Raw genomic sequence first — 26,854 nt, forward strand, 5'->3', positions numbered from 1 at the left:
TGTTTTTGACTCTTCTTCTGTTTCTCTATCATATTTCCAACATGTGCACTTAATTTCTCATTGTGTGTAAGGTCCAGCCCCAGGTGCAAGGTGTCCAGCCGACCACAGTAGTCTCTGTGCCTCCCAGCACTCAGCCTGCCCCTGTGGCACCTCAGCAGGTACATTGCAGTGCAAGTCCTAATGTGCTGTAAGCCTATACTCTCCCTATGTCTCCCTGAAAGCAGCTGTGTGCGGTGGATTTCCCCAGCTCTAGTCTTCTACACTATTCTCTCACACTTCCTTCCCTGTTTTTTTTCTTTTCTTTCCATCTTCAACTTTCCTTCTCTTACCTTGTGTTGTGTTTTGTTTCTTATAGTACGGAGGTTACTACCAACCATCGCTTCCCCCTCAGGTAGATAAAATGTAACTTATGCCTGTTACCTCTTCATAATACACCCACAGCCTGCTAGGTGACACATTCTGTGCAAAATATAAACTGTCTGTGTAACAATTAAGGTCTGTTTCACTGCCATTTGGTAAGCCTTAGTGTAGCTGTGGTAGGCTCTCATGAGTACCCATCAAATCCAGAAAATTATGTTAGCCCAAGTTTGCTAAACCTTGCAAGTACAGTGTAATGCCCATCACACTGTACTTGCAAAGCATCATTTTGTAGAGTGTTCAGTGAATAATACTTAAGCACCTTACAGTGTCAAGTTGGTAACGGGTCTTATTTATGTAACTAAGCTATCCAGCAGGTAAGTGCCTATTGCTTTGAAGTGGAGCAATGTAAACCATTGAAAGGCCTCTGTGTTAATAAAGAGTTATGATTTGGAGGGGAAGTGGTATGAAGTCTGTTAGATGTTTGTCTCTATCCCTCTTACCCTCTTTTTCCATCTTGTTTGTGCCACTCCATCTTTGCATCTCTCAACCTTCTAGATGCCCACCCAGCAAGTGATGTTAACCCCGTCCTCTTACCCGGGTCCTCCTCAGCAGCAGCAGCCAGAGAGCAGTGCTGCTCCACAGAGCTCCACTCAATCTGGGACTCAGCAACTCCAGGTGACATGCACACCTACCCTGCTTACACTGATGCAAGAGCCAAAATGTTGGCATATAGACACACAATGTCATATACACATGCTTAAGTCCTAACTTTCACATTTCGTTAAACCATTCTGTGGCATGAGGCTAGGCTCTTTCTTTTAATTTCAAAGTTCTTCTAAAGCCTTGTCTTCTTTTTTCTGGACTCACTACTCCATTGCTTGGCTATCACCTTTTTCATCAACCACTCAACTCTGCATGCTGCTTAACCCTGCATGACAATTAGTCTTGGGCCAATGAGCCAAGCCCACCTATCCTGTCTCCTCCAATCAACGCAGAGCATCTGTACTTCCTCTATCAGGCCACATGCCTCTCTGTCCTGCAGGTATAGAGCACAAAACAGTTCTTTGTGTTGGTGTGTGTATGTGGGTAGGGGTGGGGCTTTAGACAGTTCCCTGATGTTTAGTCCCTCAAAAATACCTTCATGTCAATACACAGTACAACAAAACAATAGCTAGGTGTATTCCCTTTTGTGATTGGGTTTTTACAATAAAATAAAGAAATTTTACCCTGGCACTTAAAACAGACTTGTCCAAGTAAGGCACAGTTTTGATTTGAGCGTGTTAGACGGATTTGGGAGTTAGTGTTTGCATTGTAATAAAGTGCTCTTTTTAAAAGTGTGTTATCTGCATTCAGGGCCCTGTGAGTGCAGCAGTGGAACAGGCAGCAGGAGCATCCCCACTGTTGCCACCATCTGTGGAAAGGTTAGAGGGAACCTGTTTGAATATGTTTAATCACCACCATGCATCCTGGCCAAATATCTGACTTATGAATCCATGTTGTTTCCAGCTGCCTGTCAGATCCAGCTTCAGGTCTTAGTGATGGCAATGAAGGAGGTTCTACATCAGGAGGTCGTCATGAGGGGCGTTCACTCAAACGACATCAGCGGCGATCTGTTCGTAGCCGCTCTCGCCATGAGAAGACTGCAAAAGCCAAGCTGAATGTTCTCAATGTAAGGATCTGGACTGGTGACTTCATTTATATTCTTTCTGAAGCTCTGCTGATAAGAATTCTAACCTGAATGAATATTTTCCAGATTTCTAATATGGGAGACAGAGTGGCAGAGTGCCAGTTGGAAACACACAATAGGAAGATGGTCACCTTCAAATTTGACCTTGATGGTGATAATCCTGAGGAAATTGCACAGATCATGGTAATAATGATTCTCCATTTTATAACAGTGTAAGACTCACAAAATCTATAGTGCTGGTTACTGGTCAGTTGTATGATAAAATATATTCCTTTGAGGTGGGTATCAATATAGATTCTCCATGTTTACCTGCTTGTTTTCCTGCAAAGAACCTGCCTCCCATTTTTTTATGATTGATTCATAAAATGCCATTGATCTAACAGATGATAAGTCTCACAAACTCCTATAGCTGTTAATTGAACATAGAGTACCAGCCTTTCAGCTTCACATTAACAAAGATGTGTTCTTGCATATGAGAAAACAAGTGCAAAAGGACATATAACTACTACTGTACATTTTCCTTATTGATATCTGTAACCCTAAACAATATCAATGCCCAACACTGATTGAGATAGAAAATGTGGAAAGTCTTCTCATGAACTATAATGAAAAACAGTTGTTGAATTATTTGTTTTTCCAACTTCAGGTTGAAAGTGAATTCATCCTTGAGAGTGAGCGAGAGTCCTTCATTGATCAGGTCCGTGAGGTCATAGAAATGGCTGATGAGAAAGGAGAGGGCATGAAGGAAGGCTTCACTCAGGTAAATTTTGCATACTACAGGACCTTGACAGCCGACTACCCAAACTGTCTATTCAGACCCTTGTTTATTCAATCTTAAAACTTCATCACATCACTTGGATGTGTTCTCTCCACAGATGAGTGATCTTCAGCAGCAGCCTGAACTGTCTACCCCTCTGTTACCAGGTAAGCAGCCAAACATGCATAAATCCACAGCTTCTTTTTATTCATTTTTTTAACGAAGTTCAACTCCTGCCTCATGTCTGACCTTATGCTTGACCTTATCTCCAGGAATTTCTCCCAGCACTGCAGCCCAGGTGGTGCACTCAGCGGGGCGCAGGTTTATAGTCAGCCCTGTGCCTGAGTCTCGTCTTAAGGAGCAGTTCTTTGGCCCTCCCTCTGCAAATACCTCCTTTGGAGATGAACCTGCCCCAGGTGAGAGGAGTGTTTGTTGTTCTTTTTGGAATGCATTCTGAATGTGTCATAGCATTGTATACCTAAGATGAATAATTCTTAGATTGAAATTACTGAATTATCATAATCCAAATCACATATTTTGAAATAATTGTGGGATGTTCATAATGTGATGAACTCTGGGTCAATAACACAGCATTTTAGGACAAAAGAACAAGGCAGCCATGTTGTTCAGTAATAAGAGGGCAGTGTAGGTATCGAGCAATGAAGAATCCATTGGCTGTATTTTGATCTTAAATTCAATGTAGCAGTGCATCAGAATGTATGTAATAGGACCATTGTGAGCTGAGAATATTGTAATATTGAGGCATATTATTTTAGAGTAAGCAAAAAGATATCCAGATATTTTTATTAAAAAATTTAGTAGCCAAGAAAATGCATTGCAAATGGAAATTATAGGACATCAGAGGTATGTCTTCTATCGCTTACCTCAGTTAAATATTTTCATTACCTCACTAGTGCAGTGGAAGACATAAATCTTTGAATTACTTGGCTTTTTGACACCTTTTCTTTTTTGACAAAGTAAAACGTAAGCCTTTATGCCTTCCCACTTGAAGAATAATTACATTTGCAATATTTTTTAGGATACATTTTTGATGGAATTTTTTTTATGTTTAGTACAAATCGAAGTGTAATGGAGAAGGTTTTGCCTAATGCTAAGTATAAACTTTGTACAGCTCATCATTGTGGCTATATCCTTATGTTAGAGGTTATTTTGGTTTTCATAGGTTGTGTGGAAAATTCTTGAATATTATGGGTGATTGAAGTTCTTAAATCTCTCCTAGCTGTTCCTGTGACCCTCGGACTCTCGCTGTCAGCTCCATGTGGGACTCTTCAGCAGGCCTTCAGTGAGATGAGGCAGGGTCGTGGAGAGAGATCGGGCAGCTGTGTTCCCCCAGCTACTGAGCCAGAGTCCAGCAGTGTGACATCTGCCCATGCTGGCCCAAACTCCAACACCATCCTCCCTCCTGCAGATGCTGTAACTTCCACCACTGGCAGTTCCTTGCCTGCGGTGTCTGCCACCTCTACTGCAAGCTCCTTACCACCTCCTGCGACGGGGAGGGTCTCCCCCACACCTTTATTAAATCACTCTCAAGCCCTTGCACCTACCACCAGTGATCCCAGTCCACCACCACAGTCCTCCCACCAAACAATCCCCTCCCAGATTGCGCCACCCACCAGCATCCCCTCCTCATCTTCAAACATTGCTCCTCCCGTTGTGTCCCAGCCCTCACAGGCCTCTGTCCCCTCAGTACCTGGGCCTCAGCTAAACAGTAGTGCCGTCCCTGTCTCTTCTGTTGCCAGCGTCACACCCAGTACTACTGGTGCTGCACCTGCCTCAGAGCAGCAGGCTGTTAATAGTGCTGCTCCATCTTCCCAACCCATGACTTTGTCCATTCACACAGGACAGCACACAGCCTCCCAGTGTCAGCCCATTCCCACATCTGTCCCTGTTTCTGCCCAGCCGCCACCCCCCACCACCTTGTCCAGCCAGAATCAGGTGCAGTCCCAGCCAATAGAGCCAGAGGGGACTGAGCCCCAACCCAAGGCCCCTGGCATAGATGACATCCAAGCCCTAGATAAGAAGCTACGGTCCCTCTTTAAAGATCAGAGCTCTGCCACTTCTTCCACTTCAGTCGAGCCTTCTCAGAATACAGGCACCTCCTCTCCTCCTGCTGGGACTACTTCCCCCCCACCTGGTGCAGCCCTTGTGCCCCCATCTAACCTTCCTCTTACTTCTGGAGTACAGGGTGTCCTAGGCCCCACATCCACACCAGGACAGGGGGTTACCCCAGCGGGACATACACAGACCCCTCCAACTAAGCCCAGGGCACAGGTCAGTGGAATTTGCCGTACCCCAACAAAAGTAAATGTGCTCTTGATCATGGTTATAATACTTTTGCTGTCGTCTTTATCTTTCAGACTTTGCCTGTTGGCTGTGATCAAGCTAGTACTCCTCCCTCAGAGCACATACCCCCATTTCCTGGGCCAAATCAGGTGAGGCCTATTATGTCCCAACATCGGTTATTACCAAATGATCTACCTATGAGAATGACAGCTGTAGGTGTGAGTCTCATGCAACAGCTTTGTTTTGCATAATTTGTTATCTTGCTTTATTTTTGTACAGATTTGAAGGTTGTTACAGATGTGGTACAAGAGACTAAATTCTGAGCTGCTTATGTACTTATATTGTTGCCTGTATCCCCTAATTGTGTAATTCCACAGCCTCAGCAACCCCTTGGTAATTTGGATGCCCAGTTGAGAAGAGCTCTGAGCCCAGAGACTGTTCAGGGAGGTAACAGAGCCGTACCTCCAGCAGCAGGCTTCACTCTGGGACGTTTCCAAGTATGTTGTTTTTTTGTCACAGCTCAAATTTACATATGTATTTATTTTAAAACAGATAAAACATAACTTTATCTCTTTATCCTTAATCTTTGTGTATCAACATTTTGAAAAAAATATTTGTTAGTACATTAGTACACTGAACTTTGTCCTCCTTTTGTTCAGGTCTCTGTTGCTACTGATGGCACCTCCAGCAGTGTCCCAGATCCTTCCAGCATTGTGTCCTCTTCCTCCCTCACACCGTCCTCGTCCTCTTCCTCCTCATCTTCCTCTTCCTCGTCCTCACTCTCAAGCCCAGAGAATACCCTCCACCGTTCATCTTCTCTGTCCAAAGGAGTCTGTGGAACTGACACTACAGATGGAGCCTCATCTCTTCCTGCTGCTCCTGCTGGTCAGCCCATCACTATCGGGCGCTTCCATGTGTCCTCAAGTGCTAATGCCATCACTGAGCCCAGCACTGGCCCGAGCTCCAAAGTGGGACGTTTTTCAGTGACAGGTGTGTGCTAGGTTGAAGATCCATTAAATATGAACAAAAACATAACTTGTCTTATAAAAAGATAGTTTTCAAAAACAATTTATCATGAATTCATCCCTCTTTCATTTTCCTCAGTGACCCCAGCTGCAGGCTCCAGTCCATCTCGTGGCTCCAGTATGCAGAATGGGCCATCTTCTTCAACCTCTGACCCTCAATACACATACCCCCCTTACATCAGCAGTGACAATGAAGACGACTCAGGTCCTGAGGACGAGGCTTTCCAGAAGGAAGTTAGCCGTCTCAGAGAAAAGTAACTGTCAAATCCCTATTTCAGGCTACCTACATTTACTGTAAAAGTTACTTACAATTTTTAGTGAAGCTGCTTAAATAAAGCTAAAAGAAAAACACACCCACCTCTCTTTTCCCTCTCATGTAGACATATGATAGAGATCCAGGCCTTACACTCTCGTCAGAAGGAGGAAATAGATGCCTTGTTCACCCGACTGGGCAAACCCCCTCCTTCATCTGTCCTCTCACCTGCTGTGGCCATGGCTGGAAGCCGGCGTAGGCCCAAAAGCAAGGGTCACAAATCTGCTCGCAGTAGTGGACAACACAGCCCACTTCACTCGGGTAAGAGCAGTATTGCCTTGTTCAGTTTTTGGTCTTTCACAAAAGGCTTTATTATAACATCCTCTCTGAGATAAATACTAATATACAATTTATTCTCCATGTGTGGCTGACCACACAGTTAAACTCTTGGAAGCAGAATGCTAAACTGTATCTGTGTTTTGTCCTGCATTTCCACTGAGTGCTGTACTCATGTTTTCAGCAACCCCAACATCAAGTCAGAGTCTCCATGGTTTAGCATCTCCCGAAAAACACATTGAGACGTCAGACACTGTCAGCACGATGTCTTTGCAGCAGCTCAAATCCTCCCCGTCCATGCCCAGCCTAAGCACTCCCTCCACAGGTGTGTGCCAGCACTTACTGTTGTTACAGTGAGCTATTGGCTTGAATTGAGTTCTGATTCACCTCCCTTCTCTTTATTTCCAGGAGCAAGTGGAACCAGCTCCTCCAGTGGGCCAGGCCTCAGTAATTCCCCCGCCCAGACAGTTGGAGCTACTCCTTCTGCCCCTCATGCCCAGAAGTGCAAAGGCACCTTCACTGACGACCTGCACCAGCTTGTTGATAACTGGGCCAGAGACGCCATCAACCTCTCTCAGTGCAAGAGGGGTCCCAAAATTGGAGCACAGGGAGCATTGGGGCATGATGTAAATACTGAGTTCTGTCTTACAACTTAAAACCGTCTCATTTCACCTCTCACATAATGTTAGAATCTCCCATTTGAGGCATTTCCACCATATATATTTATTTTTGTGAATGACATGCCATAAATAATAATCCTGTCAACAGTAATAATCTTTTTCCTCTCTCTCTATAGCAGATAATCCCTCCAGCCAACATGGGACGCAAATTCTCTGCTCCAGGCCACCTCTGCCCTACCCTTCCCACAGGTGCCAGTACCACCACCACCACCACCACCCAGCTGTCCAGCACCTCTGTCCCACTTGGACCTCGTAAAGGCTCTTTGGGTCCAGTTGCCCAGGGTTTTGGTTATGCCTCTGCCCCATACAGTGCTCCTCAGTGGGCAGGCCCCACAGGCTCTTGCCAGGTCAGCATACTTAACCCAACACAGCCACTAGCCCAGTACCAGCCCCCCACCTCAGCTTCAGTGTCCTTGCAGCAAGGCTACCATATGGGAACCACCTCAGCCCCTCAGAAATCTGTCAGCCCTGGAGGTGCCAACCTGAGGCCCACGTAGCCCAGTCTAAGCCCTGTTCTGGGCTGAGAGGGGGGCCAGACAGGGTGGACAGTTGTAGAACGAGAACCACTAGCTCTTGCTGAAGCTTGTTGGTTGGGTCTTGTGATTTTTATTTTTTATTTTAACTTTTATTTTTTTTCTGTATCAGTGTTGACCTGTGTGGTTCAGTCCTGTCAGGCAGACAGAAAGCTGTCGGGCAGATGGAGGGAGAGTGCAATACACACCCACAGCACAAGTCACACACTTAACCCTGCCTTTGGCTGTGGGAAAGAGTTGTGATTGAATAGTTGATTGGTTTTGTCCAGTGAAATAAGGACCCAGGGGCATAACCAACAACAGCCAAAGATATCCATTGAGAGCACCCACTGCAATGTCATCATTCCTGTGAAGAGGGATTCTAATTCACATCTTTACTTGTCCTGGCTTTAAATATGCCTAGGACAGAGATAATTGGACTGGTAACCCACTCACTTGAAAACAGACAAACATGCGTGAAGACATGCCCGACTAAATATTCACTGGGTTGAGTGAATCGTGGAATGGTAGGTTAAGTTGTCCAGGAGAGAACGGGGAGATTATGACTGTACAGAAAGTGGAAGGGTGACCTTTTGTCTTGGTTGAAGCACTTAGGTGTTAGGGGTGAGATAGTCAGGGAGACTAGAGGGTGTTAGGAAGAGAAAGACATAGTAAGTTAGGAAGGAGTGTAGTGGATTGGTTTGGAACTTGAATATATCCTGTGGCTACCTATTCTACAGTAAAATGCAATAACGGTAAAGACCTGTCCCTTGTAACAGTGGCCTTAACTCCCCAACATATGTAAACATTGACTTTGTATATAGACATTTTTTGCTGGGTTATGAGTCCATGTTCAGCCTATTTATATGTCCCTGTGAGAAAGTCTGGTGTCTTTTGTGATTTGAGTTGTCTCTTTTATCCATAAAAGTTTAATATCATACTGATTTACCCTTTACACTTCTGACATGTTAGTATAGGCCAGTGGATCTGTGTGCACTGTACATAAAACAAAAATCTGTCCTGGTGTTGACCACCATTTGGAGATTGAGTTGAGTTCAAGAGGTGTTCCTACTGTAAATGATACTTTGGTTAGGGTGCGTATACAGCTGGTTAAGAAGTAGACCTGAGGTTTTTTGTTTTAATTTATTATTATTTTTTACAGTAAGATTGAAATTTTCTTGTCAAGGATCCCAAGTTGACACATCACATCACCCAGTGTAATCAGTACTGATAGTAACTTTGTAGATTTAGACAGTTCAGAATCTGTTATTCATATCTTACAGAAGGCATTAGGTTTGGATTAATAGAGTACTACTGGTGGATATTGAGATTTTTGGGTTCGGAGGGGACCAGCACCCCTTGCAGTGGTTTACATAGATGTTGCATGATACACAGATACACAGGTTGCTCGCCAAGTCATGTCAAACAAAATATTTCCGCGTATGACCTTTTGCCGTCATCTCTCAAATCACAAGTGTCTGGGGTTCTCTCTCTCTGTGGTCTGTTTTTGTATGCGTATATTTAATAAAAACAAACAAGATGTTCTTTATGGACCTGTATTCAGCCATCAGATTTTGATGTTGTTTCACTGTAATTATTATTAAAGGTTGTTAAACAACATGTAGTTAAAGGAATATAAAAGTGCAATTGCAGGGTTGTTATTACTGATATCCCACTATTAACACAGGAGTAATCCTGCGGTTGATTAAGCTCTTATCTTTGACCACCCTGCCCCCTTTTTCTATTTTAGTGTGTAAATATATATAACTATATTAATGTGAGGTAAATGGTTTCACGTAATGCTCAGTCACTGTAGAGTACTATGTGCTTGCTATAACCCACCCCGCACATGCATATGCACTCTACCCTGTAGACCCGGAACACTTTAGTGCCTTGCATCCTCACTAATGACAAGTTCCACATCCATCTAGTCCTGGAGTAGTAATGTAGCTGTGACTGTACTGCAGAAAACCAGTTCTCAAACCTACACAACACACAAGTAACAGAACAGGTGGCTCTGTAACCAACACACATGGCCAGTCTAGGGGACAACAGCTCTTTGGAAGATCAGACACAACATACGAGACTGCAGAATAAAGAGCACACTGAGTAATTTGGAAACTGTTTATTTTCTTTCCTTTACAATTACATATGTGTTGGTTGTGTATCAGCTGTGCATTTATATTTTGGCTCACACATGGTTTGGCTAACATTTGTCTTTTTGTGGAGTTATATCAATATAGAATTTCATAGCAGCACTTGTTTGGGCAGAGAATGAGCTGTAAAAAGATTCAACAGTTGTCATGCCTGATGCTGGCACAACTTTTCTTGCCACCTCATACATGAGTGCCATTCTCTCATTGCGGCCCTTTCGCCCACTCATAGATTGGATGAATACTTAAACTTCTCTAGAGAAAAAATAAGTTACTGCAATGCAGAATATGCAATGTTTAAAGTTTTATAGGGACTGAGGGGTAATGGAAACATTTGCATGCTGATGAGGGTTGTTACAGACTTAAATGTTTTTGATATTGGAATATAGATATCCTGTTTTTCTTCATCCTTTTTTTTTTTAATTCTTTGCCTTTCTGTGAGTCCTCACAAAGTGCCGATGATTTGTTGAATTGCCATTCACCACTGTCACAGGCACAACATAGTTCAATATCCGCATCAGCATATGTATCCTGCATGCTAGCTTCACCGGTTTTTATCTTAAAACGACAACAACTCATAACTGACCACTGTACAGCACAAGCTCACAACAAAGCTGATATTTATGTGCTACTATGCTATTATTAACTATCAATATCTCGCTGCAATACTTTCATGAGGCTACTAACACGCAGTAATATCCTGTTGTACTTATTTCTGATCACTCTTTACTGACCTCCTGTGACTCAGTGTTCTCTGGTTTTGTGTATGTTTTTTCACATTGTACAAAATGTAAAAAAAATAAAATAAAAATGAAAGATCAGTCTGGGCATTTGTTGTGCTTCTTTGTATTCTTATGATTCGGTTCATAACCAAATTGTTAATATGTAGTACACTAGTTACTAGTGAATGATAAATAGTAAAACACCAAGGATTTCTTCTTAGATGCTTTACAGTCTTTTCTTCAAAATAGCATCAAGGCACTTATACTTAAAATTCCAAGCAATTATCTTGTTCACAGACAATGGGTCACTTTCAAAAAGACAAATGGCTTTTATTTTTTGTACAACACCAGAAATGTCAGAATTTTTAGAAACGGTTGACTTTTTACAAATGGTTGACATACTGCAGTAAGACACAATTTTACAATATAAACTCGTGGATGTATACATTGAAATAAATAGAAAATTAACATTAAAAACAAAGCTAGACTGTGGAAAAGGTTGCAAGGAGGTAGTGAAACATTTTCAAGGGTTCAGTTTGCGTTTTTTCATGTACTGCCCTTGTCTGTATGGACTTGAGGCCTCACCTGTGAAAATGTGAAAGAAAACAAGTTTAAGAAAATGAAATTTGACCAATAGCATCCCCCCACCCCACCCTATCCACACACACACACACACACACACACACACACACACACACACACAAAAAAATCCTCACATCCTCACCTGGCCTTGCCTGGTGATGATTCTGATATGGAGGTTTGTATTGGCAGTGGTTGTCCTGTCCTCTGATGCTCGACGGCGCCTCGTTGTGAGGTCTGCCCGGCGGCCTCAGTGGGTGGGACGGGTCCCTCTGAGGGGTCTTACTGCGTGTCTGCATCTGGTGACTCCTGGGTGTGCTGGGCTTGGAGGCTCCTGATTGCGGCGCTCCGGCGGGGGCGTCCAACTCCTCAATCCCGTCCAGAGTGAAATCCCACAGCTCGTGATCATCTGGAGAGGAAAAGGAGCACGTAGTGAGTGTGGCTGGCTGGTGAGAGACGCAGGTTTCATTATCATGTTGCCAAAGCGTCCTGAGCCCTCTGGTGGTGGTTTAGAGAACCTGCTAAATATTCATCCCTACTGCTCGGCTCTCTGTGTCCAGCTGGGGGGCTGTGGCCAAACCTCGATGCAGCTACCTTGCCAGGGGGGCTCACAGGACCTGAGGGAGGAGAGGCATCATCATAAAAATAGCAACAACAGAAGTAAACACATTCATACCCTGTTGGCTGAGAGCAGAAAACACAACACAACATCATGGCAACACAACTGCTCCTGTTTTTGTTTTTTTTTTTGTTTTTTAAACATCTCCACCAGGTGGCAGCCTAGAGGTAATCATGTGTTTGGTGTTGCATGTGTATGTAGCTTATCTCGCATACTACTGGGTTTATCTAATATTTTTTGTGCACAATTATGACTGTATGATCAAGTTCCTGTGTGTTACCTCCAATGGATGCTCGTCCAACAGGAATCTCTACATCCTCAGACTTGGCTTGGCCCTGTTGCACCTTCTTAGCTTCCATCTCTTGCCTGAACTTCTGCTGGAGCTGCTGCTGCCGGAGCTTCCTCTGCTGTTTGGGGTCTGTGTGTGCTTCAGACGGGACGACACCCACCGAGTCCCGCGCAGGCCTGTGGTAGTAATTATTGAAAATACAGCCCATTCACGTAAAACTAAATTTTAAAAAACGACAGAATAGGAGATCTGAGGCTCAGCGCGGCACTGGGTCATGTTTACCTGGGACCGACGTTGTCATTCTTCCTGTCCATCTCGGCTGATGAATGTACAGGGGCAGGGCCAACACCAGATGGGTGACAGAGGGGTGTCCCGGCTTCGGTGCCACTCCCATGACCTGCTGAACAGCTCTGGTTCTGGTTCTGGTTGAGGACTTTGGGCTCCAGCGCGGCCTTTGTTGTCGAACCCACCGCAGACCCAACCTTCTCATCCCGGGCCAGGCTGGAGAAACGAGCCTTCTCCACTAAAGGCTCATGGTCAGAGCGCTTGGTCTGGGCTGGGTCAAGAGGAGGTGAAGGCTGTGTGAGAGAGAGGTGAGGAGATTCAGCGTCCACATAAAACTTAATGAAAACAAACACAAAAAACAATACAAAATAATGTAACACATAAGACATATCTGACCTGTTTGGGGATCTTGTTGATGGCTATGAGGTATTCTTTATTCAGGATGCAGTTTCCAAGGGCATTGCCGAAGCATCTGCACAGGACAAAAAAAACAACTATGAAGTACCAGCGTTCAGCTACATCATCATCCTGCATGATCCACAGAAACACACAGCCACAAAAAAAAATGTATTCTTGGAAATTATATTTTTATGTTCCTGCAGCAGTCTGAACTATTACTTCAGTGCTCTCTTCATTCCATCGGTGACGGCTTCCTTCCTCGCTTTTTCCAGGGACAGAGCTTTCGACCTCAGGCCCTCGCTCACCCCGTAGCCCACATCTTCATGGAACGAGCCGTCCTGCGAGAAAACACACGGTAAACACACACACGGACCTGTGATGAATGTGTGGATTAAAAGGCAACCACAGGCTACAACAAGGATCACATGAAATTTGGAGTGATCAGTATCAACAGATAATCATACTGTGATTATTTTGCTGAATATTTTAGTTGTGAGGTAAATTGCAATATAATGTACAAATTGTAAACGCATTTACAAGTAATCTTGGTGGCAATTTTGTAGAGATTTCAGAAAATAAACATTTTCACAAACATAAATGCAGCTGTCAAGTTGTTGTGTTAGAACTTGATTAAAGTTGAATTTTGTAATTTTTATTTATTCAGTTTACAAAGCGCGACTTCAGACTTGTTGCCATGTTTAGGAATCCATTTTGAGCAGCCATCTGATAAAATAACTGCAGCCTCTTGCTATTTGGCAACTGATGTAATTCATAATCAACTGAAATCTCTTAATTAGATGAAACTGCATGTGGAAAAAAAAATCTGGAATCACAGTCTCGACTGCATTTGAGTCTTTAAGTATTTAAACTTTCTTTAAAAAAAAAAAAAATAGTTTTGTACATTCTTTGACCATTGCTTGTCTAACCTTTAACTGCACTTTGACAAACGCACTGACTCCGACGTAAAACTTGCCGTTGACGAGGTCCACAAAGTCTGTAAAGCCAAAACCAAGAGCCCGTTAGTGTGATTCTAGCACAGAGCCTCGACGTGAACACGAGAGCCACCCGTGACACGAAGCTCCGTGGTCCCTACCGACGTTCTGCTGGGAGATGGAGTGAGACCATCCGTTGTAGCCAAACATCTCGTTGGCCAGGCTGATGACACGATGCCCCTCGATATAGCACACCTGGAAAAAGTAAAAACAAAAACAAAAAAAAAAAAAACAATACTCTAGAGACTGTATCCAAATGCTTTTACATAAATCTGGGTTTTTCAAGTTAAAAAAAAAAAGCTGAAAAGAATCCATTTAATGTCCATATCGCAAAAAAAAAAAATAAAATAAAAAGTTTCATGAGCACTTGAAGTGGAAAGGTTTTGCTTCAACCCACAAGACAGACAGACTTGCCTTCTGTCCGCCTCCTGCCATCCTGGTGCTGATGTATTCGGGGCCCAGTTTCTGCCGCAGGGCGTTCTGAACCGCCTGGTACTCTTCAGCCGTGAAGTTGTGCTGTAAACACAGTTCAGTCAGGAAGGCCAGCCATCTTACTGTGTAAACACTGAACTGAACACACTGCAACAATAATGCCTGTTCCCCCACTATTTTACTACATCATGGCAAACTGAGAGACAGGGCACCCTTTGAAAAATTATCTAATAAGTACCATGATTAAATTCTTCAAATAAGCCGTGAATACAGGGCAAAATAAGTATAATGAGTAAGGATGTGTAAAAAGTGGCCTGGATCTGTTTTTTTTCCCCCCCCCATCAGACTTTTTATGCCAGTGTTAATGCCAAAAAACACACTGAATCTGGAAGTTACCATTCTGATTTGGGCAACAGTTGAATGTGGTCCTAAATCAGGCGTGTATCTGACTCCTGCTGATGTGACACTGTGTGAACACTCACATCAGATTTTTTTTTTTTTTCCCACTGAGCGCTCTCAATGTCAAAGTGTCATTATTGACTGAAAAAAACTGAATTGGGACACTTTCAGCTGCTGCGTTTAGACCATAACAGAATGATGTATGGGAGGTGTGACTATGATATTTCACTGATCTGTGAGAGAGTAATCCCCCTGCCTCCTCAAAAATCAAGCAACTGGATTTGATATCTCAGATGAAAGCAGCTTGAAGGGCTCAGATCTCCAAGTTCTTTGCTGGCTGAAGCCTGGAGGTTTGATGTTTAATTTAATCTGTCATTGCCAGAGTTTGGTTTAGAGGGAAACTAGCTGTTAAGTCAAAACGCATGAATCCCCAGTTCATTCATTCATTCATTCCTACGATCCACATTCATTTCTCAAAAAACCTGTGTGGGGCTGGAGCTGATCCCAGCATGCGCAGGGTGGGGGACAGGTGGACACTCACAGTTATACTGATGGACAATTTCCAGTCCATCTCTCGTTTGCATGTCTTTGAAATGTGGGAGGAAATCATGCAAATTCACTTCAGAGAGGCCAAGACCTCCTCACTATCAGGAAAGCAGCGGATGAGTCTGCACACCTGAGGCTAATGTGGCCCTGACGGGTCTGCCCACCCACCTGTCCGAAGCCCCCGGCCGCCGGGAGGCTCCTCTCCTCGTTGTCACCGGGCATCATGGCGCAGCTCCGCTCCGGCGTCCTGCTCCAGCTAAACTCACAAACATCACAGTATCAGCGCACCATGATGGCAACAGTGTCGCAAGTTAGACTTTAGTGTGTCCAATACTGTCTTTAATGGTTCACAAATACCACTTATGTATTAATCCGCTGAAACAACTTCAAAAGACAAGTTAGCACCAAATGCTGCAACTAACGCGGGCGAACAAGATGTTTGGCTTCACGCTAACAGCCTCCAACCCCAGTTCGTGTTCCTGTGAAGATTTAGGACGTTAAATCAAAGTTTATTTGCAGAAACTCACAGTCTTTGAGTTTGGTAACTGGAGCACTTTGTTGTTGAAGGAAAAACTGAACTTCCCGCTTAGCGCGTGACGTCACCGACCAGTGGGTGGAGTCGATGCTGCCTTCAGGGACACTCGGAAACAGCACAAACGGCTGAAACATCTTTTTCTAAAATTGTTTTTAGAATACATTTCTGGCAGACTAATTGCTGAACGATAATAATACCTTCCAATAGAATATTTTAATCTTAGACAAAACTTTTTAATGGTGACGTAGCCTTATACCATGAGCTATAATACTGTATGACAACTATATAATGTATGGCCAATCTGATGACTTTTTTTTTTTTTTTTTAGACTTAGAAATTGTTTTATTCTTTATTTCCTCGTGCGATACTACACCACCCACAAGCTTTAATGATTTCCCTCCTTCCCACCAATCAGATCTCCAAAAGCTTCAAAGCTGTATTTCAGGATGAGGAGTGTGTGCACAAGGGCAACGATCACTGAAAATCAGTAATAATCATTTATTATCATATTATATGTGGGGTCACGCTTGAAAATGACATAAGTGGCATCAGTGATGTCATTCAGTGCCGTTTGGGATTAATGGGTCATGCCCTCTTTATTTTATTTTATTTTTTTATGAAGGCTGTGCAGCTTTGTGCTTTTGCCTTTTTAAAGTTTTCATGGACTTATTTTCAGAAGCTATTTGTAAACTTGCAATTCATCTCAGAGCTGAATGATTTGGTTTGTACTTCAAAGCTCTCATGATTCTCTGAAATGTCAAGCAAACGGGACATTTCGATCTCAAGGGCGGGCCACTGCAAGGGATGGTGGGTGTGTTTAATCTCTATAATGGTTTGAACAAATATGACTAAACCAGCAGCATCATAACTATGTTTTGGAGAGTAAGATTTTGTATTTTTTAAACAATGACACTGTACAACCAGGCAGGGTTATTGGTCACCACAGAAAGTCCTAATAAATCTGTAAACATGCACTAAAACTAAAATAGTTTTTTCAGACTTTAAAAAAATTATGACTGTTGCAAATTACACTTTTACGCAACTCACTGTATTTTTTTTTCTTTTACTTATGATTTAATCATTCCAGTGAAGCAAATTAATTTGAGAAATCAAAGTCAGTGCCTCTAACTTCTAAAATCAAGCACATGCCCTAAAGACAGGGTAGCTTTTGTTTCAGCACACGCCCGTTAATATCTCTAAAAGCATTTGAGTGCGTAACAAATCGTAAGCACCTTTTTAAGAAGGTCGAAGCAGACTTTACTGAGAGTCCCTGAAGGAAGCATTAGACTTGGACGAGCACAGAAACAAAAGGCGAGGACAGAGGAAGCCAGGCATCTCTGACTGCGTGTCAAAACTCACCCTCTCTGCCTCTGCTACACCTTTTCCTGGATTCAGACCATAAACAAGAGATCTCTGACATATTATTCAGTGACAACATGACTCATTTTGTCACAGCACAGTCTTTATTTAAGTCCTTATCTGTTGACACATGAAGAGTCACATCATCTGTATCACTGCATGTATGGAAATCATGTGCAGTGATCTGGAGCTGGCTATGGATGCTTCAGTGGCTGCACAGTGACTTGTGTATTTTTAATGCTTATCAATAGCTGCATCTGGAGGAAAAACTTACCATATTTTCCGTGGTACTTTGTCTGAATTGTTCTTGTTTACAACTGAAAACAAAACTGAACAGCCTGAATAGTAAAGGCCTGCCTTGTCTGCGCATGTGCTCAGGCAGATTCAGTTGTTTGCATTATGCTCCATGGAATAAGGGGATTATGTGTAAAATGCTCCCGCCATGACAGATGGTAAGACACCCACAGTGTTTAAAACTAGGCTGATTGGGGTCAGCACTGGCTGCTGGGGTTTATACATGTTATTCATATAGATATACTCAAGTGGCATAGGCAGCTCTAGGTGATTTAATTTAATTAGGGCAGGTCACTAGGAAAAGATAACCCCCTTTTGCAAATGTGTTAAGAAATGTTTGCTCATTAAAATTCATTTTTAAAGATCAACTGTGTGTGTGTGTGTGTGTGTGTGTGTGTGTGTGCGTACGCGCGCGCGCGCGCGCACTTTATTTATGTATTTATCTATTGGTTTATTTGGTTAGTATGTTTTCTTGCTCCTTTCTTTCTTTCTTTCTTTCTTTCTTTCTTTCATTGTTTATGTATTTATGTCTTTATTCTGTGTGTTTTCTTTCTTTATTTGTTGTATTTATTTATTCTCTTGTTTGTGTATTTATTCATTCATTTAGTCTATTATTCTTTCATTTATGTAGGCATTCATTCATTTATTGTCATGGTTTAATGTTAATTTTTGTTTGATTTGCTCTTGTGGAAAGTTGTGTGTTTTTTCCACCTGAAAGATAAAATGGACTATCACATGTTTTTTTTTTTTTTTTTTTTTTTTTTTTTCAGGAAACCACGATGCGCGTACTCCGTGCACTCGTAGACGCGCGGGCCCGCTCCTCTTCACTTTGCTCGGCGCCCTCGTGCACGCAGGTTTGCATCTCGTCAAAACAAGGCGGGGGCGAGCGAGCGGCGGTGCATGCCTCATGAATGACTCTCCCTCACCGCAGGTCGCCGGAGCTGGAGCCCCGCTCTCTGCCCTGATGCGTGTGTGTGCGGACGGGCCGCCGTGCAGAGGGGAGCCCGTGGCGGAACGCGCTGACTGATGTGCCCGGCGGACACACTCACACACACACTCACCACCCGCACATGATCGTTTTCATCCCTTCCAGAGCCGCACGACAGGACAGAAGGAACAGTGAGTACACTTCAGTGGGCGGGCAGAGGCGAGCGACATATGACAACTTTGTGGCCATTATGCTGCACATTTGAAGCGATCTGGGGACTTTATTGTGCGTCTGTGCCAGTCGGTGCGTGTCCGTACAGAGAATAGGCGCATTGTTGGCGCAGGTACTTTGGGATTTATCCTGTAGTGCACACAGGTAGGAAGAAGGGATAAAACCTCCACGTACGCACGATTGGCTGTACATTCCCCTCTGTGCGATTAGCGTGGACTGATCTACTGTGTGATCGATTTCCATATCGTATGGGAAACAAACATCATGTGGCAGCGGCACAGTCAGCGGTGTATCGATAAAGCAACACAATCAGACGCGAGGAAATAAAAAGTGCCCTCGTGTGAATGAGTATCGATCCAGCTTGTCTTGTTTATGCGCCTGAGAGGGGAAAGCAAAGGAAAGGAAAGGAAAGGAAAGGAAAGGAAGGAAAGGAAAGGAAGGAAAGGGGAAAAAAACGAACAAAACCAGATTGCCCAGACTGGCGTGGCATGGCATGTCGGGTAGAGTGTGTACTCTCTCTACCTCTCTCTCCTTTTCTCTCCCTCTCCCCTGACTCAGATGTGATCTCTCCCTTATATTATAGATCATTAATAGATTGCAGCCCCCTGAAAACACACTACCCCCTCTCCCTTTCCTATATTATGACTTGGAGCAATTGCATGCAGGTTGGCAGCGAGGCAGGCAGGGTCCCTGCTCGGCTGTGTTGTGCCTTTTGTCTGACAGTGACATCCCAGACTGTTGTTCTCCCCCATGACCAGGGGATGGTGCTTGTGTATGTTGCTATGGGGAGACACCCAAATATAAAGTCATACTCCACGGGGAAATCGTGGCTACGTGGCTTTCACAGGAATAATTTACATACACACACACACATACACAACACGTTTCCGTTTTCACTCTCTGGTGGAATGTGTATATGTGTGTGTGTGTGTGTGTGTGTGTGTGTGTGTGTGTGTGTACTGTAAGGTTGGATTGCAAAACACTGGGGAGAAATCACACTCCCTATAGTGTTGAAATAAGAGTTAGTAACAGACGCTCAGGGCTTGAATAAGGAAGCAATACGCAGCGTGGTTCCAAAGTATATCTCTTACGAAGCGCCTGAATTTGTATTTGTGACCGTAAGTCTTACTTTATGTTGATGATTTCATTACTTTTTACGCGCTACTGTTGTTTATTTGTTTAATTGGCACAAAGTAAAGGTGTGAGAGGGGGTGACTGATGCAGGCTGAGCTCTGATTGGTGAGGGTCAGACAGACAAATTAAACCTTGGCGTCACATTAGTCATCTTAATGTGTGATTACTCCTGTTTTCTTTGCTTTTGTTTTTACCTCCACAACAATTATTCCACCATTTCCTCTCTCATTGACAGATGCTTGATGGACTCCGGCGGAGGCACGCCTCTCGCCCCTCCCCCCGGCCCCTGTCACTCAACTTCAGCACCTTCTCAGCCCCTCCCCCAAGCCCGGACATGGACAGCAGTGATCATCCAATCAGGAGGTAAGGATCAGCTCCATAGGATTTACATTTCAAAATACAGCATCCTGGTAAAAAAAAAAAAAAAAAAAATGTATGAAATATTCATCAGCACTCATGACAATCCAAACATCTCCGGTCCCTTAAGATTTCATTAACTGGTGGAGTATTGCTGCAGCACATGGTGGCGTAATGATAATGATCTCCTGCTGGAATATTTGATCGACTCAATTTATAATGTGGGCCTATAGCCTCTGTCTGTCTGTGTGTGTGTTTTCTTATTTATGTAAATATCCGGAGGTGTTTCCATGTGTCTGTGTTTGTGTGTATGTGGGTGCTGAAGGGGGTCTATTGTTTATCGCCCTGCTGTCAGCAGATCCTCTGGACTGTGTGGGTTTGTACGGTCCGTCTCCTGGTTTTACTCAGAAATCTACTTTTCACCAACTTGTCCCACAACCATAAGCATTCATATATTGGAAATGCATGCGGTATTTTTTCAAAATGTATTTATTTTCTTCATTTACTATTGAGACAAATTTGGCTCACTGAAGGGCTTGGTGACGCTGAAAATGATGCAGTGGCCGTCTCAGTCTTCACATGTCAACCCAATTGAGCCTGACACTTATGGGAGGCATGTTAGACAGCGCTCTCCACCAGCAGCATCAAAATGTGGGAACAATCTTTTTGGAGGAATGGTTTTCCTTCCCTCCAGTAGAGTTCCTGAGACTTGGAGAATCTATGCCGAGACGTATTAAAGCTGTTCTGGTGGCTCGTGGTGGCCCAAAAGCTCATTAAGACACTTTAGGCTGGTTTTTCCTTTAAGGCAAGGTTCAAATAAAAAGAAGAAAAAAAAACTTGCTGAATGAATCAAAGGTTAAAGAGGAAGCTAAGTGTCTCGCACATTGTTACTTTTGTTTTTACTCCGCCGCTCAGCAGCAGCTGTGTTGGAAATGGAGGAGCAGGAAAATGTTCTCTACTGTCCAGTATTGTGTCACCGTTTCCTGCCCCTGTTTTTGTTGTTACACCAGACTACTTCCTCCTCCTCATCCTCCTCTTTGACTGTACAGTGACAAGCACAACAAAGTCCCAACTGCATCAGTCTGCTTACCCTGCAGTTCCCCCTCGCATCTGTGTTGTGCATAATGATTTGTTCGCGTCAATGCCTGTATTGTATCGACAGAGAGGGGAGAGCAGGGTGAGGGAGGAAGAGTATGCCACATCAGAGCATGTGCTATTGTTTTCTCCTCTTCTGAGACCTCAGGCATCAAGCAGCGTGGTGACACCGAGGCCCACCTCTTGGCTTGGCTCCGCCCACCTTTCTCTTAACACCCAATCTCCGTTTCACCATGCATCATTCTGTCCTACTTCTCTCTCCTCTCCTCCTCTGTCACTGGGTCCTCTCTGTATTGTCAGTGTGCTCTCTTTCTCTGTCTTACACACACACACACACACACACACACACACACACACACTGCTCTTCTCCCCTCTAGCTATCTTCTTGTGTTCATTCCCAGTGCCTGTATATGTCTGTGCTTAGCCTGACCTTCTTTTTCTTCAGTCCAGTACTTAGTCCATACTGTTTCTTTCCACGCTCTCCCTCTCCCTCTCTATCTCTGTATCATGAGGACTCTACACAGGCTGAAGTTGATGAGCTCTCCCAGCCTCAGTGAACTGGGCAAGAGTGAGAAAGGTTCACCAGAAGACAGAGGAGAGAAGCAGAAGAGAGCAGGAGCCAACGCCACATGGAACAGGTACATTTTAACCTCTCCAGCTCTGCCGCTCCCAACAGTGGATTCGTCGTTGCTGTGCAGCAAAGCGTTGTTCAAAACCCGCAGAACTTTATTTTAAATTTTAGTTGAGATCCAAAGGTTTCCAAAGATACCAAATGAGTCCTGCTGAATCACAGGGACAAGTGTGTAAAAATGACTCACTAGACATCTAGATATTTTCTGTTAGATGTAATGGTGCAGCCATGAAGCAAGGGCATCTTGGCTTTGAATATTTCACACAATATAAGCACGATGTAGGCCTCAGAGAAGTGCTGCAACCAGCAGGAACAGAATTTATGTGTGACGTTTGCAGAATATATAGAATAACTTTTTTCTAGCATTGAAGCTACTTAAAGGAAAATTTAAGGGAATGTTCAAGGGGGTAAAAACCGTGTTTGCAGTGTAAAATTTCTACAGGAAATCATGTAGGCTGATGTGTTTGTGGTGTTGCAGCATCCACAACGCCGTCATCGCCGTCTTCCAGAAGAAAGGTTTGGCAGACAACGAGCTTTATGTCCTCAATGAAGGTGTCCGGTAAGTGAGTTTACACAGCTTCAAGCACAGGCGTATGTGCGCACACACAGAACCCACAGAGGAGCATGTAATCCACAATTTTAGTGTTAAAATTAGTATAATTATGTCCTGTGTACACAGACATGACTGAATGTCTGTTTTCTTGTGAATGAGCTTGTTTGTGTGTACATGTGGGCCCGTGGAGTCATGTGGTCATGCCACATATCTCATTATCTTTCTAGACCAGACCCATCCCTCCTCTCCCATCAGCCTCTATTATAGCTCAGTAAACAGATTACCACACATGGGACGCCATGTGGAGGTCAGAGATCTGTGTCACTTATCTGTTACAGTTTGCTGTTTCTTTTACAACACAGGAAATTTTGCACTGGGATACACTGCTGCTGAGTAAACTGATTTATATCCTGTTGTTGTGCATTTATTTAATTGCGTAGTAGTACCTAATTAAACTCTACAAATCGAATCAAAACCCTAGATTCTAAGTTTCTAATATATAGTTAAAATAAAGAAAGGAGAAAACTTTTTTATAGGTAGATATAATAACTGAGTGCTGCTTGTTTGAGATTAGTGACACTTAGTATCTTACTTTTGTTTTCTCAGGCATCTGCTGAAGACTGAACTTGGGTCCTTCTTCACAGAATACCTTCAGGTAAAGCAGCTTTGATACTAAGTGAGAAAGGATAAGGATTGATTTTCACTCAGGAGGCACACCATCCACACACAAGACCCACCGACATGAGACTCAAGTATATATTTAAGTTCAGCATCTTGAGGCTATTCACAGTAATTATGGTAACACCCAGCTCTACTTTTAGTAAAATTACCTCAGATGTTTCTATTTAATGACATCTGTTCTTTTCACCCCGTCCCACAGAACCAGTTGCTTACAAAGGGAATGGTCATTCTCCGGGATAAAATAAGGTTCTATGAAGGTACGGCTGATATAAAGCAGAGTCCAAATGTAAACCACTCGGTGACAATTAGTGACATCAAGCATAAATCAGCTGTGCTTGTGTGTGTGTGTTTTTTTTTTGTCTGAATGGTGCAGGCCAGAAGTTACTAGACTCTTTGGCAGAGACCTGGGACTTCTTCTTCTGTGACGTTCTCTCCATGCTGCAGGCCATCTTCCACCCAGTGCAGGTTCTCAGCCACCAGCTGCTTTTTGTCTTCTCTAATCTGCCCAAGGTGTCCACAACCTGAATTATTCAAGCTTGACTGAATGATAGTCATTCTCACTCACCTGCGCTGTTTCCTTTTTTTCTCCCCGCCCCCACACTGTGCAGGGTAAGGAGCCCTCTGTCCGGCAGCTGGCCCTGCTCCACTTCAGGAACACCATAGTCCTCAGTGTAAAGCTAGAGGACGCCCTGTCTCGACCGCGGGCCCGTGTGCCTCCCTCTGTTACACAGATGCTGCTCATTCTACAGGTGGGCCAGCATGGAAATATTAAAAAAGAAAGTTAAAAAATCACTCTATTACTCACTCCAGGATGTCTGCAGATCCTCAAAAAGTCTTAAAATCAATTAGGTCCTAAAATTTGCTCCTAAAAGCTATGATGTATCTATGCATTTCTTTTTGTTAAAATCAATCAAATTCTGCATCAGAGTCGACCTATAACTGAATTTATTACAGTGCCATCTAACCTAAAGGAAACTGTTATAAAGACAGTTCCTACAATCTTCTAGTTAATAACCAACTTAAAATGTACCTCTGCATTGGAACAAATATATAGCATGTACCTTGGTGCTTAATAGCAATACTTTAGAGAATTAGAAAAAAGGATGTGTTGAAAAAATTAGTTAAATTTAGTTGAAATATGTCTAAAAAAGGTCTTAAAATGACCTGTCTGATACCTGTGGACATCCTGCACTCACTCAACATTATGTTTACTTACTTTGGGCACACTGATGCCAAGCATGTTTGCAGCATTTACTGTTTTAGTTTGTTTTGGCAGATAAAAATAATGACACTCTTACAGATTTTTTTTTTTTTTTTTTTGGGGGGTGGGGGGTGGGGGTGGGGGTGGGGTTATGTGACAGTCACAGTGGAGAGAGACAGGAAGGACAGGGCAAAGAGAGGAGATCACATGCCACAAAGGGTTTGGGCCAGATTTGAACCCAAGCCCCTGTGCCTTAGTCTCACTATTACATGGTACACACTCTACACAGTGAGCCACCAGGGCACACCAAAGAATAATGCCTCATTATTAATCTCAGGTGACACTAAAGAATTGCATCAGGATCACCTAAAAATGCAGGTTTCAGTCCTGCATACTAATATGCCTGCCTCCTCTGTTTGTTCACAGGGGGTCCATGAGCCACGTGGGGCAAATGAGGACTACCTGAGACTGGAGTCTCTGGTCCAAAAGGTGGTCTCCCCCTACCTGGGCACCCATGGGCTCTGCTCTGGAGATGGTACCGAGGCCCACTGCTGTGTTCTTGGTATGAAAGTGAATCATGTGGACATAAACCCAACAGCAGAGCTATATTCACATGTGGAAATCTGAGTTGGTCCCTGTTTAAAACCAAAAGAACAATGTGCCACACCTGAGCAACTCTGTACTACCAGCTCATACCTTCCCTCTCTGTCTCCTCTTCCCGATTTTCTCTCATTTTGCAGAGAAGCGCTTGCAGTGGTGCTGGCCCAAATCTGTGGATCAACCATCTAAAAACCCAGTGGTCCGATCAAAAAGCTACAATATCCCTCTTCTGCTGACCCCAGTGGCTGAGTATGACCCAGACGCAAGCTCTGTCAGCAGTGGAGGCATCCGCCGCCACTCCGCCTGCGAGATCTCATCTTGCATGGAGGAACAAGGGCTAGCCTTCGCGGACCTGGCCTCGGGACCCGACCTGACCAGCTCGTCCACCAACAGGCTTTGTGTGGGCTCTCAGTTCAACGGTACATCATCACATTTGTCAGTGTGTGTGTTTGTGTGTAATGAAATCAAAGAACAAGAGCTGAACGTAGATCTCTTGTTCTTTTAGGGCGTGCTCTTGTTTCTGTTGGCTCACGGTCTCTGTTTCGCAGGTATCGTACAAGGAGGAGCCAGCGCCATGGAGTTGCCTCTTTCCTCTTCCTCCATCCTTCCCATCCATTCCTCGGGGCCCCTGCATGGCACCGAGGCCACGACAACACTCACTGATCTGAGTAAAGGTGCATCCTCCACGCCTCCCAGTGGGTCGTCCAGCCCTGAAACCATCATCGGACAAGTGCTCGAATCTGCAGACTCAGACTCTGACGGGATATTCATCGAGTTCCCACCGCACTCCTCGGAGGCAATGGGATACAGCCGGGAGAGCAGGCAGAGCACTGTGTAGCTGCTTTTGCCTTCATGAACCGCCGCAGGGTGTGTGTGCACCGCCCCCCCTCCAGTCTGTACTTTAACATCGGGGATAGAGATCAAAGATACCTTGCAGCTATCTTTGATTTTTTTTTTTTTAAACAAAAGGGAAACTTCCTCCTCGCTTTGTATGTCCAGATTTCATGACGAGTCCATTCCAAGTGCATTTCGTCACTGTCGGGTGAAAACTTAGCATCTCCAAAATCAGCTTTCCAAGAACTGACAAAAACATCCTTGTTTTTTTTAGCGTGATGACTGTGCATTTTTCGGCAATATTCAGTGGCTATTGAGAGGATTTTATAAACCCAAGAGGTCATAGCACCAACCTTTCAACCGAGTTTCAAACATGAAAATCATCAAAATTGGAGTTACAAGGTTTTCACACGACAACAGCAATTTGTTACCTCTGCTGGGGAGATGCCTCCTCCTTTCCACCATTTACACAGGAGAAGAACTCAGACTGGGCTGGTTTGATTATATAGGCCTTTTTTTGTATCTTCATTGACTTGTTTTGTGTGTATGTATTCGGATCTCACAATAGAGGGTTTTTTTCATTGTTTACCACTGTCAGCAACAGCAACGCAGCAATGAGGTGTTTTGCTCCTGCTTTCATACGACATTTGTCCTGAAAATAGTTTTGACTTCCAGACCTCATAGAGATCTAATGCAAGAGTTTGTTCTTAAAGCAGCCGCCAGTGTGGTGACATTTCCCTCATCTGCTTTTCTGTATTAGGAGTAAAAGGAATACGATTGTTTATTGTTTACATTTGACAAAGAATTGAGCATTTTGACTGAATGTTGTCTCATACACTGTACTGTTTTGCACCACCACTACATTGTAAATAAAAATGCATTTTTTTTTTTTTTAGGACAGCTAGATATTGTGAAGTGAGCTTTTAACTTAAAATGAATTGAGGTTTTAACAAGGGCTTTTTAACTGAATCTTTTTCAAAGATATTTTACCTCAAGCGTTTTGTACTTTTACTCTTTTTTTTTTTGACAATCTATGATGTCTATGAGGTTGTAATTTCTATTAATTTGTTATATTAGCCCATTAAAATTTAA

The 26,854-nt window shown here is 43.6% G+C and overlaps 3 protein-coding genes across 18 annotated transcripts in view; 2 read left to right on the plus strand and 1 right to left on the minus strand.

Annotated features, from left to right (window-relative positions):
• Positions 1 to 10,897, plus strand: part of LOC115360174 (serine/threonine-protein kinase WNK1-like) — a 33,782-nt gene extending 22,885 nt beyond the window's left edge. For 7 of the 11 annotated variants that reach the window (XM_030052860.1, XM_030052866.1, XM_030052862.1 and 4 more), the window contains exons 11-29: positions 72 to 158; positions 356 to 391; positions 916 to 1,035; positions 1,304 to 1,402; positions 1,714 to 1,781; positions 1,867 to 2,029; positions 2,114 to 2,230; positions 2,694 to 2,807; positions 2,923 to 2,971; positions 3,077 to 3,220; positions 4,045 to 5,096; positions 5,183 to 5,257; positions 5,486 to 5,605; positions 5,768 to 6,098; positions 6,213 to 6,387; positions 6,514 to 6,707; positions 6,907 to 7,047; positions 7,131 to 7,348; positions 7,519 to 10,897. In XM_030052860.1, coding sequence (XP_029908720.1) covers positions 72 to 158; positions 356 to 391; positions 916 to 1,035; positions 1,304 to 1,402; positions 1,714 to 1,781; positions 1,867 to 2,029; positions 2,114 to 2,230; positions 2,694 to 2,807; positions 2,923 to 2,971; positions 3,077 to 3,220; positions 4,045 to 5,096; positions 5,183 to 5,257; positions 5,486 to 5,605; positions 5,768 to 6,098; positions 6,213 to 6,387; positions 6,514 to 6,707; positions 6,907 to 7,047; positions 7,131 to 7,348; positions 7,519 to 7,899 — 3,684 coding nt within the window. In that variant the 3' untranslated portion in view covers positions 7,900 to 10,897. The remainder of the gene's footprint in view (positions 1 to 71; positions 159 to 355; positions 392 to 915; positions 1,036 to 1,303; positions 1,403 to 1,713; positions 1,782 to 1,866; positions 2,030 to 2,113; positions 2,231 to 2,693; positions 2,808 to 2,922; positions 2,972 to 3,076; positions 3,221 to 4,044; positions 5,097 to 5,182; positions 5,258 to 5,485; positions 5,606 to 5,767; positions 6,099 to 6,212; positions 6,388 to 6,513; positions 6,708 to 6,906; positions 7,048 to 7,130; positions 7,349 to 7,518) is intronic. The other 4 variants (XM_030052867.1, XM_030052869.1, XM_030052868.1 and 1 more) reach the window with 4 other exon arrangements.
• Positions 10,898 to 11,094: 197 nt separating this feature from the next.
• rad52 (RAD52 homolog, DNA repair protein) lies at positions 11,095 to 15,965 on the minus strand. 5 transcript variants are annotated; one of them, XM_030052922.1, is made up of 12 exons: positions 15,857 to 15,965; positions 15,498 to 15,585; positions 14,367 to 14,468; positions 14,054 to 14,147; positions 13,887 to 13,954; positions 13,180 to 13,298; positions 12,958 to 13,033; positions 12,559 to 12,854; positions 12,268 to 12,452; positions 11,908 to 11,985; positions 11,514 to 11,777; positions 11,095 to 11,374 (listed from the first exon to the last, which is right to left on the minus strand). In XM_030052922.1, the coding sequence occupies exons 2-12, from the start codon at positions 15,552 to 15,554 to the stop codon at positions 11,313 to 11,315; spliced, it is 1,401 nt and encodes a 466-aa protein (XP_029908782.1). In that variant the 5' UTR covers positions 15,555 to 15,585; positions 15,857 to 15,965; the 3' UTR covers positions 11,095 to 11,312. The 5 variants fall into 5 exon arrangements, with proteins under 5 accessions (XP_029908782.1, XP_029908778.1, XP_029908779.1 ...); XM_030052918.1 differs by having other exon boundaries at positions 11,887 to 11,985; positions 15,857 to 15,958; XM_030052919.1 differs by having other exon boundaries at positions 11,887 to 11,985; positions 15,498 to 15,588; positions 15,852 to 15,950.
• Positions 15,966 to 18,450: 2,485 nt separating this feature from the next.
• Positions 18,451 to 26,012, plus strand: prr5a (proline rich 5a (renal)). 2 transcript variants are annotated; one of them, XM_030052923.1, is made up of 11 exons: positions 18,451 to 18,636; positions 20,046 to 20,173; positions 21,775 to 21,900; positions 22,372 to 22,452; positions 23,053 to 23,101; positions 23,327 to 23,384; positions 23,501 to 23,592; positions 23,736 to 23,876; positions 24,755 to 24,890; positions 25,069 to 25,347; positions 25,477 to 26,012. In XM_030052923.1, the coding sequence occupies exons 2-11, from the start codon at positions 20,046 to 20,048 to the stop codon at positions 25,764 to 25,766; spliced, it is 1,380 nt and encodes a 459-aa protein (XP_029908783.1). In that variant the 5' UTR covers positions 18,451 to 18,636; the 3' UTR covers positions 25,767 to 26,012. The 2 variants fall into 2 exon arrangements, with proteins under 2 accessions (XP_029908783.1, XP_029908784.1); XM_030052924.1 differs by lacking the exon at positions 18,451 to 18,636 and adding an exon at positions 19,704 to 19,794.
• Positions 26,013 to 26,854: the final 842 nt, after the last annotated feature.

The sequence above is a fragment of the Myripristis murdjan genome, chromosome 6 (assembly GCF_902150065.1).
Source record: "Myripristis murdjan chromosome 6, fMyrMur1.1, whole genome shotgun sequence".
Lineage (NCBI taxonomy): Eukaryota > Metazoa > Chordata > Actinopteri > Holocentriformes > Holocentridae > Myripristis > Myripristis murdjan.